The 16,456-nt window shown below is 34.6% G+C and overlaps 1 protein-coding gene across 3 annotated transcripts in view; it reads left to right on the top strand.

The window, feature by feature from the left end:
- The first annotated feature begins 7,705 nt into the window (after window positions 1-7,705).
- Window positions 7,706-16,456, top strand: part of CDH18 (cadherin 18) — a 160,001-nt gene continuing 151,250 nt past the window's right edge. For 2 of the 3 annotated variants that reach the window (XM_041411709.1, XM_041411708.1), the window contains exon 1: window positions 7,706-7,933. In XM_041411709.1, the coding sequence (XP_041267643.1) occupies window positions 7,706-7,933 (228 nt within the window). The remainder of the gene's footprint in view (window positions 7,934-16,456) is intronic. The other variant, XM_041411710.1, reaches the window with a different exon arrangement.

Raw genomic sequence — 16,456 nt, 5'->3', positions numbered from 1 at the left:
CAGTAATGAGGTTGCAAAATCTCTTATTCATATGTCTATTTTCTTTTGTGACCCCAGATTTAACTGATGCAACCTCTTCCAGCCAACCAGGTAAGTTTCTAATGCTTAATAAGTTAACAGGCAGTCAAGACTCTGAATAGTGTAATTATTTCTTAAATTGGAGATAAAAGTAAAAGAAAAAGAAAACTAACTTTTATCTAGGACTTGAAATAACCAAAGCTGGTTGATTGCTAGGGCTACAGCTAGGATTCTAGGATTTTGAAAGAAAGTTTGAAATTTTCTATTTCATCTTGAAAACATAGAACTTTAAAAAAAAAAACAAAAACCCTAGAAAACTCAGGGTGTTAATCAAGATATTATTAACACAATATTTTCACAAAGGAAAAGATCTGACTAACCTTATGTGCTATAAATAAAGAAAAGTCCATACTTGTGCTGAGTTAAAGGTTTAGGTACAAGCTGTCTAAAACCAAACACATAATGCAAATATGAACAAACCCACTATCTTTCAATTAGGCCTCTGAAAGCTAGTGAAATAATTATAAGCTAATTACTTATTCAGCAGCTGTTAATCCAAAAAGATGTCTAAGCTTCATTTTCTGTGGTCTTCATGGAATAGTAATATATCAATTTCTGTTACTTCAAAGCTACTGGAGCTGAGTCACTAAACAAGAAATATTAATTTAGAAAAAGATATCAATAAACCTTATGAAATATGTAACTGAAGGTAAAAGGAATATTTGAAAGTACTTTCAAATAATAAACTACTTGCAAATAATATATTTTGAATATATGTAATAATATTCAAAAGGATTATTTGAAAGTAGTACTTCTTCAATTTGAGAAGTAGTTTCTTCTACTGCCTCAAATTGAAGAAAAAATGGGAAAGAGAAAAAGAGGAAGTTTTACGCTTTAAAAAATAACCTGGGTTGTGAACACTTTTGGAAGAAATCCTACATGCTACAACCTGTCGGATTAATGGAGTCTTCTGACATTGTCTCTGTGGAGCTCCAAGCCAGTAAGGGTGTTGCGATACGGCACAAAATGATGACACAGACACTGCTGCTCTCGAGGGGAACAAAAAGGAAGAAAAAGAAGAACTTTATTTTCTGACTCCAACATTTATAGTTTTCCAAAGGTGACAGTGGATTGGAGGGTGACAGTGCCACCTCTCCAATGCCACTGGACAGACCAAGGGTCCATCAATTCTCTCCACCTCCATGAAAGAATGCAAAACATAGGTTATTTACAGAACTGTGTGTGAGAAAGTTTGTTGAAAGAATGCAAACATCAGAAGGCTTAACAAAGTCTTAGAAAATCAGGGCGACATAAGAGGAATGGAGTCTCATAAGTATGGATTATTTGATGTATGTATGTCAGTCAGGATGGTGTTGAAAAATCCATCACACTTTGCTATCTGAAATAATTTAAAACGACTTAATGCTAACTCTTCAGCTAAACACGACTGTTACCCTTGAAAAATCCACTGGAGAGAGAAGCTCTTTTTTACCTTTGCAGTGACTATTTTTGGTATTTAATTACAACATTAGGGCACGTAAAACCCACATCTGTGTAATGCCAAATTGTCTTTTTGTGATGTAAACTTATTTTTAGAGGACCAGCTAGCTTGCTTACCCATAAGAAAGATTTCTCTGTTGTTTTTTTTTTTTTTTTTGCTGCTTTTGAATGCCCAAAAAATATGTGACTTCCCTTTATTTAATAGTATTCCAGGATATGGCTGCTGTTTTTTGTTTCTTCCTGAGCTTTTGGTATAACTGTTTCTTTCCCTGTAGGTAGATAGGAGATAATGGGTGGGAAAAAACAAAAAAGAAGGGCATTTCTTTTCCTTTTCTTAATTTTCATTTGGGCAAAGTCAGCAAGAGTGATGTACTCATCTAAGTAATTAATTTTGTATAAAGTGTTTCTCTGATTGTAAACAGAATCTAAGAATATCCCAGCTTTTTGCATGCACTACATAACAACCCATAATCATTAAGCCTCTATAGTTGTCCTTATACTGTTTTATTTCTTAATATGGTATATATTTTTAACTTTTTTTATATCAAATGTGTTAGCAGTTGGCTTTATCTGTGAATTATATGTGAAAATGTGGAAGTTAGAAGAGCTTTTTGGGCATGGAATGTAAAAATGATGGAGAAAAAAATACTAGCTTTGTACTTCCTTTTTCATATTCAGCATACCAATTCCCAGAAACCTATATTCCCTGTGGAATTTTGTTCCATGATTTTTGTTACCAATTCATATTTTCTTTATTCAACTGTCTTTTTTTTTGAAATGTATAAAATACATTTCTTAGATTTCATAGACATTGTACTGCTGGATTTTTTACATCTTCTCTAACAGCTTCAGCTGTTTCCACTTGAAGTTTCCAAACTGCTTCTCCGTCATGTTTTCCAGTGAATTCTCGGTCTCTATTTTATACATTTTTCTATTTTTTTTCATGCTATTTGTTTTTTGTTTTGGTTTTTTTTGTTTTTTTTTTTTTTTGAAATAATGTCTGATTGTTTGTTGGTATTTTAGATTCCTCTATCCACCCTTTTCTTCCCACAACAGAATTTCTGTTGCCATATATGAAAGAATGGTCTTTATTTTCCATGGAGGTACCTTTATTTTTTTTCTTGTAGTTTTTGTTTCTATTTATTTTGTAAAGGGGAGTTTATGTAGAATAATTTAATAGGTAAAGTAATTGTTGGTATTAGATTACTATAGACACTTTTTGGATTTTTGCAAATAGATACACTCTTTATCAAATGCTGTGTGTAAATGTGAAAGAGTGGTATAAGAAATAACACTCCTTGACACTGTACAGCCAGCAGCTACAATTGCTGGTTTAAAGGGATGAGGAGAAGGGCATCCAATGCTCTTTTCTCTCTATTTCTTTAGAAAACTGATCAATTTCCAGAGTGATAAAGACTATGTTTCAGAATAGTAATATACCTACAAATAAATTTAGCAATAATTTAGGGGTTTAATATCTCATGCAATTATCTTACCAATTAATGGAAATTTCCTTATGCTATTGAAGTAAAAAAAGAGTCCAGTTTCCCATTTCCAGAAGGTCTGCCAATATAGAACTACAGTTAAAACATTTTTGGTTATTGGAATCACTATTTAACTACTTCAAGAGCATTTTCTTAATTAGAGTTTTCTTGGTTTTCACTCTCATACACATAGCTACAACTAAAAACAACAAAAAGGCAAGGCAGCAGCATGTAATACAGTTTTAAATGCATTCTAAAACAGTTTTGTCACTACTTCTGTTAGACTGACTAGTATCAATTGTGCAGAACACAGACAATTATATATTGTGTCTCTATTAGTTAGACTGAGAAGAGCTTGGTACTTCAGTTTGTTGTATAACTTCCCATAGCTCAGCTCTACCAGCCTTGGGAATAGAGAACAGAGATCAACTACAGATGAACAACCTTCCTTCATCTACCTAGAAATGTCACTATTTTTTTTCTGACAGCTACCTGAGGTCTTCAGGAATACTGTATGTTCTCTTGGCAATCTATCAAAGTCTTATTCAAAGGATGTAGCAAAAAATCACATTCAATTCTCCTTTCTGACACTAGTACATTACTCTGCCTTTGGTCTCCAGGTCAATATACCATTGTTTCTGCAGTGCTGAAGAATATAATGTTAGCAATAAACAATAAACACAGGCAATCCAGGACATAAGATTTTTCTGGGTGTTCATATATATATATATATATATATAACAATGACAATGATTTGAAACTGTTCAGATTTTGATAATTAATTTTATTAATTTTTTTTTTTTTCTGATAGGAGGAGATTTACAGGGCAGAGGGCAGAGAGAGAAATCAGAAAGCATATAAGCAATTTCATTTATTACAAGCTCCATAGCTAATTGTCACTCTGTCACCATGGATCTTAAAGGGGTTGTATAAAAGATAAGTTTAATTGTGCTAAATGTGTATCTGCAAAACTTGATCATTCAGAAGAATTCAAATGGGGGTCAATTGGATGGAAGATAGAGGACACTGAGATTCAGGACAAGTACCCATTACTAAGGATGCATCTCCTCATGGTGGTGAAACATACACATTTTGCATCACTATGCTCCTGTTTGTTTCCTGGGAATTCATTATAGGGTCTTACACTAAGCAGTAACTATTGTGCTGTAATGCTTTCCAGCAATGCTGGTAGAACTTTCCCATCCCATCTTATTTAATTATTTATTTTAATTTTAACTTGCTCTGACAGTCTCTTGAGCTAGACAACTCATTTTCATGAGGGGTCCCAGGAGATGGCTATAACACAAGTCTACTCTGCAGCTGCATGAATCTTTATAACAAAAGCCATAAATCAAGACACTTACTCTGAAGCTGCAGACAAGAGCAATAAGCAGGCAGCATCTCAGTATGTTAGCTTCAATTCAAGGGATTTCAGAAAGTTCTTTTTTTTTTTTTCTCCTCTGCTTTTCTTCTATTTCTTGTCTAGTCTTTGTTTTACTGTCTCCTCTGTGTTAACTGTGTGAAAGGCTTCCATCTGACCTTCCCCCTGTAGACACTCTCTGCTGTCTTCAAGGTAGATTTGAGGTTTCTTTTGGGGCGGGTGTCAGTTCTTTATTAAATGCTTATTCTAGACTTTTAGTAGGAGAGTGCTGAATAAGGACCTTTGTACTGAGCATTAATTAGGCTTTGGCTTTAAAGATGTTTACCAGAGGTGTAACACTTCAAAGAATTGACATTTAAACCCCCTCCTGTTTGATTGCTGATTTGTCTTTGTGGAAATGATTCTTTAGGCTTCATGTACAATTCAGGAACTGTTGAAGGCATGAACTTCTGAGTATAACAGGAAGTAGATAATGCAAGGTTTTTTCCTGTTGTTATTATTATTATTATTATTATTATTATTATTATTATTATTATTACTGATAAGTATATTTGTTCAGAATAAAGGATTTTAAAACTTTAATTTTGGGTTCAGGTGATTAAAATTAAATCTCCTAATTGAATTTAATAAAATAGTGGTTTTACTAAATAAAAATGTATTGCCTCCTAGTTAATGCTAAAAAGAACCAACCTTTTTTTAAGATGAAAAAGACCATTATATTATGCTGGTTTTTATCTATTTTTTTCCAATATATTTGAATATTATATTTAATATTATAATACAAATGTATCTTATTCATTGTATATATTATACACGTATATACACATATATATATATTAATACAATATATCCTTAATATTTGTTCTGGCTCATATGTGACTGTGGCATAACAGTTTGCAGGCTCCATCTTGGTTGTTTTGGTTTGTTTGTTTGTTGTTTTTTTTTTTTTTTTCCTATGGATGACTTCTGACTTCTGAGAGGGAAGAGAAACAAAGTTCTGTTTAGTAAATCTTGATTTGTTGGTAGCTTCTGTACTCATATGTGCATTTTTATGAGGCAAAAATTTTCCATCACAACTATCCCCACAGATTTTTTAAAGTAAGTTTCAGTAGTAATAATCTAAAATTTATTTTAAATGTGCTATTTTGAGAAATCTCAATGCACTTTACATATCATTTGTAAGTTATTACCTGCTGCCTGTGGTCTTATGAATGGCTCCCAGGCACTTCTCTGGATGGAAAGAAAGGGAAGAATAATTTATCTTTGAACAGATAAAACTAAAGTGTTAATATTTTGTGAGACACTTCTTAATTTTAATGTACATCTAAAGCATAATGATGACTAATCTATTTAAATAGATCATCTGCATATATAGAAATCTATACAAGGAAACTGTAACATGAATCAGCAAAGAATGCAGAAAGGCAAGGAAACTAAGCAAGAAGCATAATATACCCAGAAACAAATGTGACACCCAGAGAGTCTGGATTTCATCCCTGATCTAACTTAGACATCATACAACATTTAACCGTAAACAAAAATCCTATTGAATCACATTTGAACTTATAAGAAAGAATAATTCATCATGTTGTATAAATCTTTTGAGAGATGGAATGCCAGAATTTTAAGAGAATGCTGTCTTGGACTTCATAGGGATTGAGGGGAGACTACAGTGCTTTGGAAACAAGAAGTGGGATAATGCTAGATGTCTAAAAATTTACTTCTTCAGTTCAAAATGCCATAAAGAGTTTCTTTTTGAGCTCCTGTACAACCACAAGAGACTGAGGTTCTTTCTTCTCTTCAGCAAAACCCACTGTTCTGAACTGAGTACTAGCAATGGAAAATATGTTCTTTCTGTCTATATCTAACGCACAGTAGTCTTGAAGTATTCTTCCATTGTTCTGATGAGGAATTGTTTTCAGCCAGGAGGTTTGGGATTCCATTATTATTATGGACTTGAAAGAAACATATGTTCAAAAAAATTGCAGCCAAAAGACACCTAATAAATTTTCTTCCACTGCAGTATTTTTTCTGTCTGATTTCTAAATTGTTTTTTGATTCTTCTTTAGGGATTTTGAATTTATTCTGTTGGGTTCCTATGAAACCTAGAAACAAAATTAGTTTAATTTTGTTTTTGTTTATGTAGCTTATGTTTCTGTTTATATACCTTTATGATACTCAAAGAAGACCACTATTGGAAGAGTCCAATTTTTGTAGTTTCAGTTGCATGTTTTCAGACTCCTGATGTACTGACTGATATGGAGATAATCTTTGACATCATCAGATAACTGAACAAATGGTTACTTTAATGTAACTGTTTTCCTAAGGTTGAAGAAATATTTTCCTTTCAAGGTACTTGGCTTTAAGCACTACATCAACTTCCACATATATTCACATTTTACTATTGTAATAAAAGAGGTTACATTTCCCTTTTTGAGGTTGAGAAATTATTGTCAATATACTGAAAATACTGATATCAAAACAACATGAACTTCCTATCATTATAACATAATTTTATGATATCCTAAATGATACTGGTTTGAATTTATATTGAGCACAAGGTGTAAAAATGCACATTTTGACTGAAGCTTCCTGTCAGTATGCTCTAGTATTGACTCAGAATTTTCAAAGCCCATTTTGGTGGCATTCTTTCAAAACCCTTTATAGACTAGATATTTTTCATCAAGCTGGATATCTGTGTGATGTACAGAACATCAAAAACTCATGTGACATGATTTAGCGATTGCTATTTAATGACACTGTAGAACTGATTTTGTTCTACTGCCAGACCAGGTCAATGATTCGTAGGTGAAAGCCAAAGGAACTATTCTGAATCATCCAGGTTTTAATTGTGAGTGTTTTCACAGCTTGTGGGAGCCATGCTGTCTTACTGTATTTAACATAAACAATGAGGAAATGCTTTTACAGGAAGGATTGAAATGAAATTTTAGTTCCAAAGACAGTCTTTGACTGAGTGCTTAGTACAACTTTGAGTGTAATCTAAGGTCAGAAACCTGAAAATTGCTACTTTTAGTGATGAGTAAGTGTCTTTCTTTCCTTTTCATATTAGATAGAAATGGTCGGCTGTGGAACTCTATTGTGAAGACCTCAGAAGAAATACCAATTTTTCCAGTCAGCTTTTCATAATGTGAATATAATTTAAGCTTTCCCAAATGGGCAGCTAAACCATGAACAAGCAGAAAAACCCAATTTGGACTGTATTTCTGAAGCAGACTTCACCTTCTCTCTCGGGAACTTATTGAAGGATTACAGCTGAAAAAGACAAGACAAAGAAAACCTTGAACAGGAATCTTATCCTACAATGAGAATTACAAGTACATCTTGTATCTGCCCAGTCCTAGTTTGTCTCTGTTTTGTACAGAGGTGTTATGGAGCTGCTCACCATGGCTCCATCAAGGTGACCAGAAACCAAACCAAGCACATAGAAGGCGAAACAGAAGTGCATCATCGTCCAAAGCGTGGATGGGTGTGGAATCAGTTCTTTGTTTTAGAAGAACACATGGGACCAGATCCTCAGTATGTAGGAAAGGTAAGGCTGTTGATCTCTTTTAGTTTGGTTTGTTTTTTCTGTTCCCTGAAATGTGGCACGGATAAGATGCAGTTCATTTATCTCCTTAGATGGCACCTCCTCTTTTAAGGGAAGACACCTCTTAGATTGCTACATATATTTACAGTGAACTTGTCAGTTCCCTGTGAATACTGTGTTTATTATCAAAAGGATAAAGAAAAGTATATAGGATCAAGATACTAAAATATGATAAAATAGGGTTTTTTCTGAGCTCAGCTAAACACAGTGTGTGCAGTTGATCCTGTTACATCAATTTCCAGAATCCTAAATGCATGGGGTCACTGCTAATGGCTTTTCCAGACTATTTCAGAATTATATTCAGTTCTGCTTCAGGGAATATTACAAATGCAGTCTAAGCTCCATAGCTTTCATTCCACTCTGAGTGTAGGGTGGAAAAGGTCTCCTCCAAAAGAAAATCCTTTGTGGCCTTTTTCATATGAGAAGTCTGTGAGAACAAGTCCTGCATTTATGTTCTGATATATAGAGTGAGCTTCAGACATAATGTTCAGACTAGTGTAATTGAACTGAAGCCTGGCCAGCTGAAGTCTGATTCATCATGTGTAATGTTGTCTGTAGAGCTTAGGTGTTAACTTGCATTAAATAACACACAACTCTCTATATAACTTTAACCCATGATATATGACAGAGGAAGTTTTGCTCTCCTTGAAGACTGTCTTGCTGCATTATGATAGAATTTTTCTATTAGATAATCTATATGAGTCTTAATTTTCTTAATGAAATCAAAGAAATACATAGAATATGAGGGCAATGGGGAAAAAGGCATGGAAAAAAGAATTATTTCATTTTAGTTTCCCTTGAAATTAGAAATTCTGAAAATCGTATTGTAGAAAGTGATGCAAGGGAACCAGTAGCCTCTGAAATCACAGATGTCTGGTAGTGAATGCTTCCAAATTTGAACAGTATCTTCTGAAGTAAAAACAGGAAGTGGAACAAATTTATTTAAGAGACTGTTAACACAAAGGCTGAAAAAATACTCTGTTATGCCAAACTTAGTAAACTACTAAGTATTTCAGAATGCCAAAAATTATTGGTATATGTGAGGGAAATGTAAACTGAGAAAGGACCTTTCCAAATGGAGGTAATGATTTGCATTGAAAGAGAAGCTTTTAAAAGGGATAAGGGGATGAGGAGATATGCCTTCAGACTGCTTTACACGGATTAACAGTTTCATAAATGATTCTGGAATAGAAAAAAATTTGCAAAAATTTTGTTAATGCAAAGCTATGCAGGAGAATCAAAACATTGTATGGAAAGAACTAGATATTATGAATATGGTTTGGATATAGAAATAGGGAGTAAACCTTGGGAATACAGAACAATGTAATGAATTTCTGTTATACACTAGTGATTTATTATAATTGAGAGTGGAAGAGAAAGAGCTGGTTACCAGATCTAGTGTCATGCCTTAAAGAAGGTGAATGTGATAGTAAGCTGCAAAAACTGATATATAAAGAACAGGGATAAAGGGCACTGAAGCCATTGTGGAAAATAATGTTGACCTATTTCCTATTCTGGTTACTTTTAGCCAAGAAAAATGGATTTACATGTGAAGCTGTACATAAAAAATTGAACAATATGGCTGGGATAGTACTGGACAATAAAATATGTTTGTTTAATTATTTCCACAAATAATAGAAGAGGGCATATAATAGTTTATAAATACACCTCTGAATAAAGCACAATGAAAAATAAAAGCTATTTAGGTTGATTGCAATTTTACTTGAAAAAATAAGGTTTTGTGACTGTGAGTTAATTTAGAATTAACATTTAGTAAATTTAGAGTGAAAACAAGAATAAGTCAGATGCTGAAAGAGGCTACTAACAGGAAGAGAAAATATAAAATCTCAAGATGTTTCAAAGTACAGCATATTTGTCTTTATGAAAGCATTTATAGACATGATTGCATGCCAGAACAGAAGCCTAGATTCAGTGAGCTAAAGCATGGTCCCTTTCAATTTTATGTTCTTATGATCCTATTATATATTTGCTTTCATCCTCTGACCACTCTATTAATGTCACATTTACAGAGATCAATGAATAGAATTTCTTTCAATCCTTTGTGGTCAAAATGTGACTGCATGCCTTGTTTGAGGACATTTCTCCCTCTGTACTTACTAGTTTTTCTCCCATTTTCCTCAAATAATTCCATCTGGTGATCATGATTTTCTACTATGAGTACTTCACAACATTAGTAAGCTTGTCTTTGCAAAAGCTTTGTGGAACTTGAAAGCAACTGTACTCTATTTTTCATTTGGTTTGATTATTGTGATGACCTGATTTGAAGAAAAGATCAATTATATTAGCTCAGGCATAGATTTCTAATTAAAAAAAAAAAAAAGCCAGGGGAAAGCCTGAACTGAGACTGCCATAATATCAGTAATTAGCAAAATTTCAGTAGTGGTCATTTAACACAAAAATCAGACATTTTAGAAAAATAGATTTTTTACTAATGTTGCATTAAATTGTACACACCTCATCAAGGTCTCATTTTACATGCCTTTAATTTGACAAGTAATTTTCACACAAAGCCCCTCAGTGATAAAGGAAGTCAGTGCCCTTCAATTCCAGGCTTCTGTTGGGTGGCAGCATCCTGTCAATTCTGTCAATTATTAATTCTGTAGACTACTCTGCTTCACTGGTGAGAGTTCTGCCATTTCAGATCTGTCCTTTCACATATTTCACACACAATTTGGGAGTGACATCACAGAAAGCAGAGTCATTATGTACAATGGTGTTATAATGCTCACAGTCATTGTCATGGAAATGCACAGTGAGGACAAGAATAGAGTGGCCTGCAAAGAAAATTGTAAGCTTTCTCATTCTTACTGTGAAATGACTGTCAAGAGGATGGATTAATTTACTGCCATCATCATAACAACAGTGTTAGGACAACAAAATATCATTATATTTTAATATCAAGCATCCTTCCATTCCCTAGTTATTTTTCCTTTTCTCTAAGAAAGTGTCATTTGGAGAATTCTGTATAGAATTAATCCCTATTAACCATACTCACAAGGTTTTCTAGGAACATGGAGAGACACAGGTCCTGGAAAGATTAGCTTATTGTAGAAATGGGAAATGATCCTTTTGTAGACATTGTCTGCAGTTCTCAGATTATTGGGTTCCCTGCTGTTGCGTGTGGGATAAGTCTTCAGTGTTTCAAAGTATGTTTCGCTGATGAAAGAACCCAAAAAAACAGTTTTGTATTTCAAAAGATATCTTTAAAGTGTTTAAAATCACAATGACTTCTTTCTCCAAAATTATTATTTGTGGATGGTTTCTGGAAAACTTCTAAATGATCAGTGGTATCTGAGTTCAGGGAGTCTATTCACCTGCAGGTGCAAGTATGTGTGCCTGTGTCTGTGTGGGTGTGTTTGCAATGCAGAATCTGTGGAAATTTGAGTAAGGAAAATAAAATATCATTGTCTCAGATAAGTAACTTGAATGCACAGACTGAGCTTTCAGTTATATGAGACTTCTTGTCTTTTGTGTGTTGCTGATATAAATTTTGAAAGAAATAATAGCCATTGAGTGCAGAAAGGGGCAAGGTCAGTGAATGCACTAGGATCTGATGATGAGTCAGCTACCTACTGCACCAGCTCAGAGGAATGAAGATTTTCCTGCAGACATCTAGAAAAACTTGGGCTGCAGTACTGCAAGCTTTTACATTTCTCAGTTGTCATAGCTGACATTGTTTACATTTCTCTTGCATTTTCTGCATATCTCCAGGTTAGATAACTCATGTCTCAACATTTGGAAAGATAGCAAATAAAGAATTTTAGGAAATAAGTGAAGAAGACTACGTGCTTCAGTCCATTACATCCTTTATTATGAACGTTCACACCTCTGTCTCCAGAGAGTCTGCTCCTTCTTAAAAGGACATTTCTAAAAAACAGTTGTACTGGAAGCAAGTCATAACTACATATTTGCTGTGATTTTTCTTTGGAGAGGGAAGTAAATAAGCAGTGATAAAATGAAGGTCACCATGGATTTGGGGCTCAGTAAGTCATGCTATTAAGACTGAATAACAGAGGAATGTGATGCACAAGACTGAAAATTTATAAGTGAACCCTTTGGATCTCTGAAATACCAAACCTAGATCTCTTAATCCACTTCAGATGACTTCTGAAAAGTAAATAAGGATGATTGTTCAGGAATTCAGATCTGCATTGGTTTCCAACTGCTTTTTTCTTCCCTAGTTTGGGGGATGGCACTTCACTTAGTTCTGACACGTTTACCTATAATGCAAAAACAGTTTCAGATTCATGTTGATGTAGGAGATAAGGATGTATGGAACCATTGGAAATGAGTGTGAATATAGGAAACAGGAGAAAAAAGTATCAATTTTTAATGTGTCTTGAAATGTTTGTATTGAAAGTTAGATTAGGAAAAGAATCCCAGGTGTTATATTGGATTTACAAGATAGCAATTCTTTTAATTCATCATTTCATTCTTGAAAACATAAATACAGCATAACAGACTTGTCATTCAAAATTATTTTTTCAAAGTAATATGTGACATGTTATTGCAATAAGTTAGTTCTAATACAAGACAGTGAATCTAATCTTCCCTGACCAGATCAAGAGAATTTCCCATCTCTGATTTAATGACAGTAAGGGGACATCATATATGTTTTAGAATAAGTGCCAAGGAAAAGAACAAAATTGGAGTTTAACAATTAAAATTTTTATTTGATTTTAGAGGTTTACATAAAATAAAATATATCAGATGTTCCAGCATTTTTAGCACAAACAAGTAGTTACAAAATGTATTTTGATAAAAAGGAGTTTTATTTCATACGAAATTGTAAAGAAATTTTAGATGACATAGTCTAAATATTTTGCACATGATTTGTTAGCCATTTCTCTGCATGAAGATAGACAAGTGTCATCAGCAACAAAAACAACTTCTCAAACAACAAGCATCTCACTTTCTATCTTTTAGATTTCTAGTTTCACAAATAATGTATTTATATAAAACAATTTTCCTCTATACCTAGGGAAAATGTAGTAGCAAGAACAACATGAACAGTAAACCTTATGTCAGCATAGCACAGCATTATATTGCCCTATATCACATTAGCTGTCTCCTTTTCTACTGAATTTTTTACAAAAAGCTAACTCAATATTCTTTCCAAACCCAAACTTCCCAAATAAAAAGGCATGCATATGTACTTGTTTTGTCCTGAATTCTCTTGGCATAGACAACTTTGCTGCCTCCTACTTTCATTTAGGAAATGTTAATGGCTTCACATTTAAAAGTTAAAGGCATACTACTTGAATTCTACAAGTTGTAAAATCCTGTGGACCTTTACATTTTTGGGTTTAGGTTTTTTGGTTTTTTTTTTTTTTTTTTTTTTTTTTTTTTTCTTTAGGTGGAATTTCTAAATATTCAAAGGCCATTTGGGGGAAAATCAGATTCAAGAGGAGACCTTTCATCAGCCAGATCAGTCTGACTTTATTCCAGTGTGTCCACCTATATCTGAGGTTTCCTGAAGCATGGCACTGACAGGGGCATTTTGACTTGACAACCAAAGAAACAGAAAAGCATGAACATATTGAAGTTCAGTCCTAGTCCAAAGACATAGGATAAAGTGTTTACCTTGTTTTAAGTCGACATGAAATTGCACCAAAAAGAAACTGGCTCTTTTATGTCAAAACAGCTACATTAAAACTAATATGTCAAAGTAATAACTGTTTTTGTAAGGAAGCTTTATAGAGTCTGTCAGTTCTATATTGCAAAACATCAGCTCTCTATGTGAAGACTGTTATTTAAATTAATGGTTCAAAATAATTTTGTCAAGGTGATCTAATCTTCCCTGAAGTTATTATGGACTGAAGAACTTGATTTTTTTTTTTCTTCCTTTTTTTTTTTCCCTTTTTTTCTAATATATGTTTTACTTCTTATTCTTTAATGGATTTGCCACACCAGCAGCCAAGTTCCATGACTTTTACCTCTTCTTTACACTGAACGACGGCTGATGAAACCAACATCTTTTGTGTGGAACTGCTATTCCTCACTTAAATGGTTTAGCAGCAATTTTTTTTGAGAGAAAATCCAGCCTTGTTCCTACCTAGCCTTGTTCCCGCCTTTCTTTTTTTTCTTACTTTGGTCACGAATTGGTTTCGGAGCGCTGCCGCCGGGGCTGTGCCGGCGCTGCCCGGGCCGGCCCCAGGCGGTGCCGGCGGCTGCAGCGGCCCCAGCGCGGGGCACGGCTGAGCCCCTCAGCCCCGGGGAAAGCCCGGGCAAGGGAGGGCAAAACGCTGCCCGGCAGCCAGGGCTGAGCCAGGGGAGGCGAGAAACAGCCCTGCGAGCCCCGAGGGGACAGCGGGAGCTGGGACGGGGCAGGAGAGACCCGGCAGGGATGGCCCTGCGGCCTGGCAGAGAGCCCGGCCCGGCTGCGCTTTCCCTGCGGCTCCTGCAGTGGGCTCACTTTGGAACAGGGATAATGTGAGGAGGGAGGAGGCAGAGGGGAGCTGCTGTGGGCTGTCCGCAGACCCCCATTCCCCCTCTGCCTGTGCCCCCAGGGGATAAGAGAGAGACCAGTCAGGACTGAACGTGACCTTGGGAAAAACTTGGGTGTGGGGAGTTGTTTCTAATTTTTGTATTTTTTTTTCCCCCTCAACATCCAACTCTATTTTAATTGCCAGGAAATTTAATTCAATTTCCTCATGTTAAATGTGTTATAGGTACTAGTCAGTGACCTTTCCGTTTTCTCCCGACCTATGAACTTTGCTTCATCTCATTTTCTCCCTCTATGATCTCAAGGAGGAAGACTGAGAGAGCACTGGGTTGGTGATTAGGAGCCAGCCAAGACTGACTCACCATGAAGTTGATATGGTACAACATGCCTGCCGTGTAACTGCGTCTTTAGCTCATGCCATACTCTGAATGCACAGCCTCTTAACCTCTGACAGTCTTTATATGAACTCTATGTAAAATGGCCATATAATTGGTATATGTTTAAAAAAGAAAAAAAGTTAAAAAAAAAAAAAACAACCAAAACCAGAAAAAATAAACAAATAAATAAAAACATTAAAAAGAGGTGTTACACCAATTACATCCATCAGATGTAGCAATAAGGAAACAAAGATAATTCTGCATATTTTTATACTAATCAGGATCTTAGTAACTTTGTTTTTAAAGGATATTTACCATCTAATTATAAATCAATAGATAATGAAGCTGAAAATATGCTGATAAACTCCAGTGTGAATTAGCACGTCAGTTAGTTCTCAAGTATCTTCTTGACATTATTTTAAGAGAGGTGCTCCTTCTTGTTCATTGTGTGTGTAACTTTCAACACCCACATGCCTTGTTGTCTTTTAAAAGATTTTGCTACATCAGTTTGCTCTTCAATATAGTTTATGAACTCATTCAGAATATATTTGTAAAATTACATATTGTCTGGATGTGGCTTGTTTAAACACTGACAGGAACTCTTCTGTTGAATGATTCAAACTGTAGTCTAAATAATTTTGTTTTCTGTATAACAAGCTACAAAAGTTTAAAAAGGTGAAGTAAATTGAACATCAAAATTAGGTCTCTTTTCATCTAGACCTATGTCACAAATGAAACCATGCAGAACATGCTTTTCTGGCCCCCTTTTCTAAGGTGAAGATGCTGTAACAGAATAGGAATTTCAGGTCTAGTAGTTTATTAATTAATCTCAAAATGTCTGAGAAGAAGGTGAATATGAGACTGCAATGTTTCTAGACTCAGTGGAGATAGCCAAGGGTGATTTGTATACCATATTCTGTACATCTGTAAACATAATTACTCAGATTTGTTGATTTTGAATGTGGTGCCTTCTCAGTAATTGCTTCTCTGCCTTAGAAGTTAGACTGGCTAGATGTTATCCTTCAAATCTCATAGAAAATTTGTGTCTAATGCCCAAATTGTAATTTCTTTTTTTTCTAGAACACATGCACATTTTTAAATGGCAATAAAAATGTATGAGACAATAAGAAGAAAAGCAGGAGAACTAAGGTTTCAATCTAAAAGTTCTCTGTCATTTCTAATCATATAACACACAATCTCTGAAACTAAAATCACAGTGATGAATATTGAGATCAAGTGTCCCTGTAAATGTTTAATTTCTAAAATGCACTAGGTTTTTCTCCTACTTATTGTAGTGGAAAACTCCAGCCCATAAAATCATGAAAGCACTATTTCAGGATGGGTTTTTTAATTTTTTTTTTTTCTGTCTAGCTGGATTAGCTCTGGTTGGTTCTTGGCAAGCAGTTAGTTCTCATTTAAATAATTATTCCCTCAAGTTTATAATCTGCAATTTAAACATATTTTAAATAACAATAAGAAGAGCACAAGCATCTTTGTTTGGAAATAAAGTGCAGAGGTGAGGTCTGCATTCAGATTATGCACAATCTGTAAACAATGGTTTACAGTCAAGAACCTGAGCAGTGATCAATCTTTACATCTGAGATTAGAGCAGAATAATTTTAA

This window comes from Onychostruthus taczanowskii, unplaced genomic scaffold (genome assembly GCF_017590055.1).
Source record: "Onychostruthus taczanowskii isolate IOZ18803 unplaced genomic scaffold, ASM1759005v1 scaffold37, whole genome shotgun sequence".
Taxonomy (NCBI): Eukaryota; Metazoa; Chordata; class Aves; order Passeriformes; family Passeridae; genus Onychostruthus; species Onychostruthus taczanowskii.
Note: the sequence above shows the minus strand (reverse complement) of the source record. Positions and strands in the feature narration are given on the sequence as shown.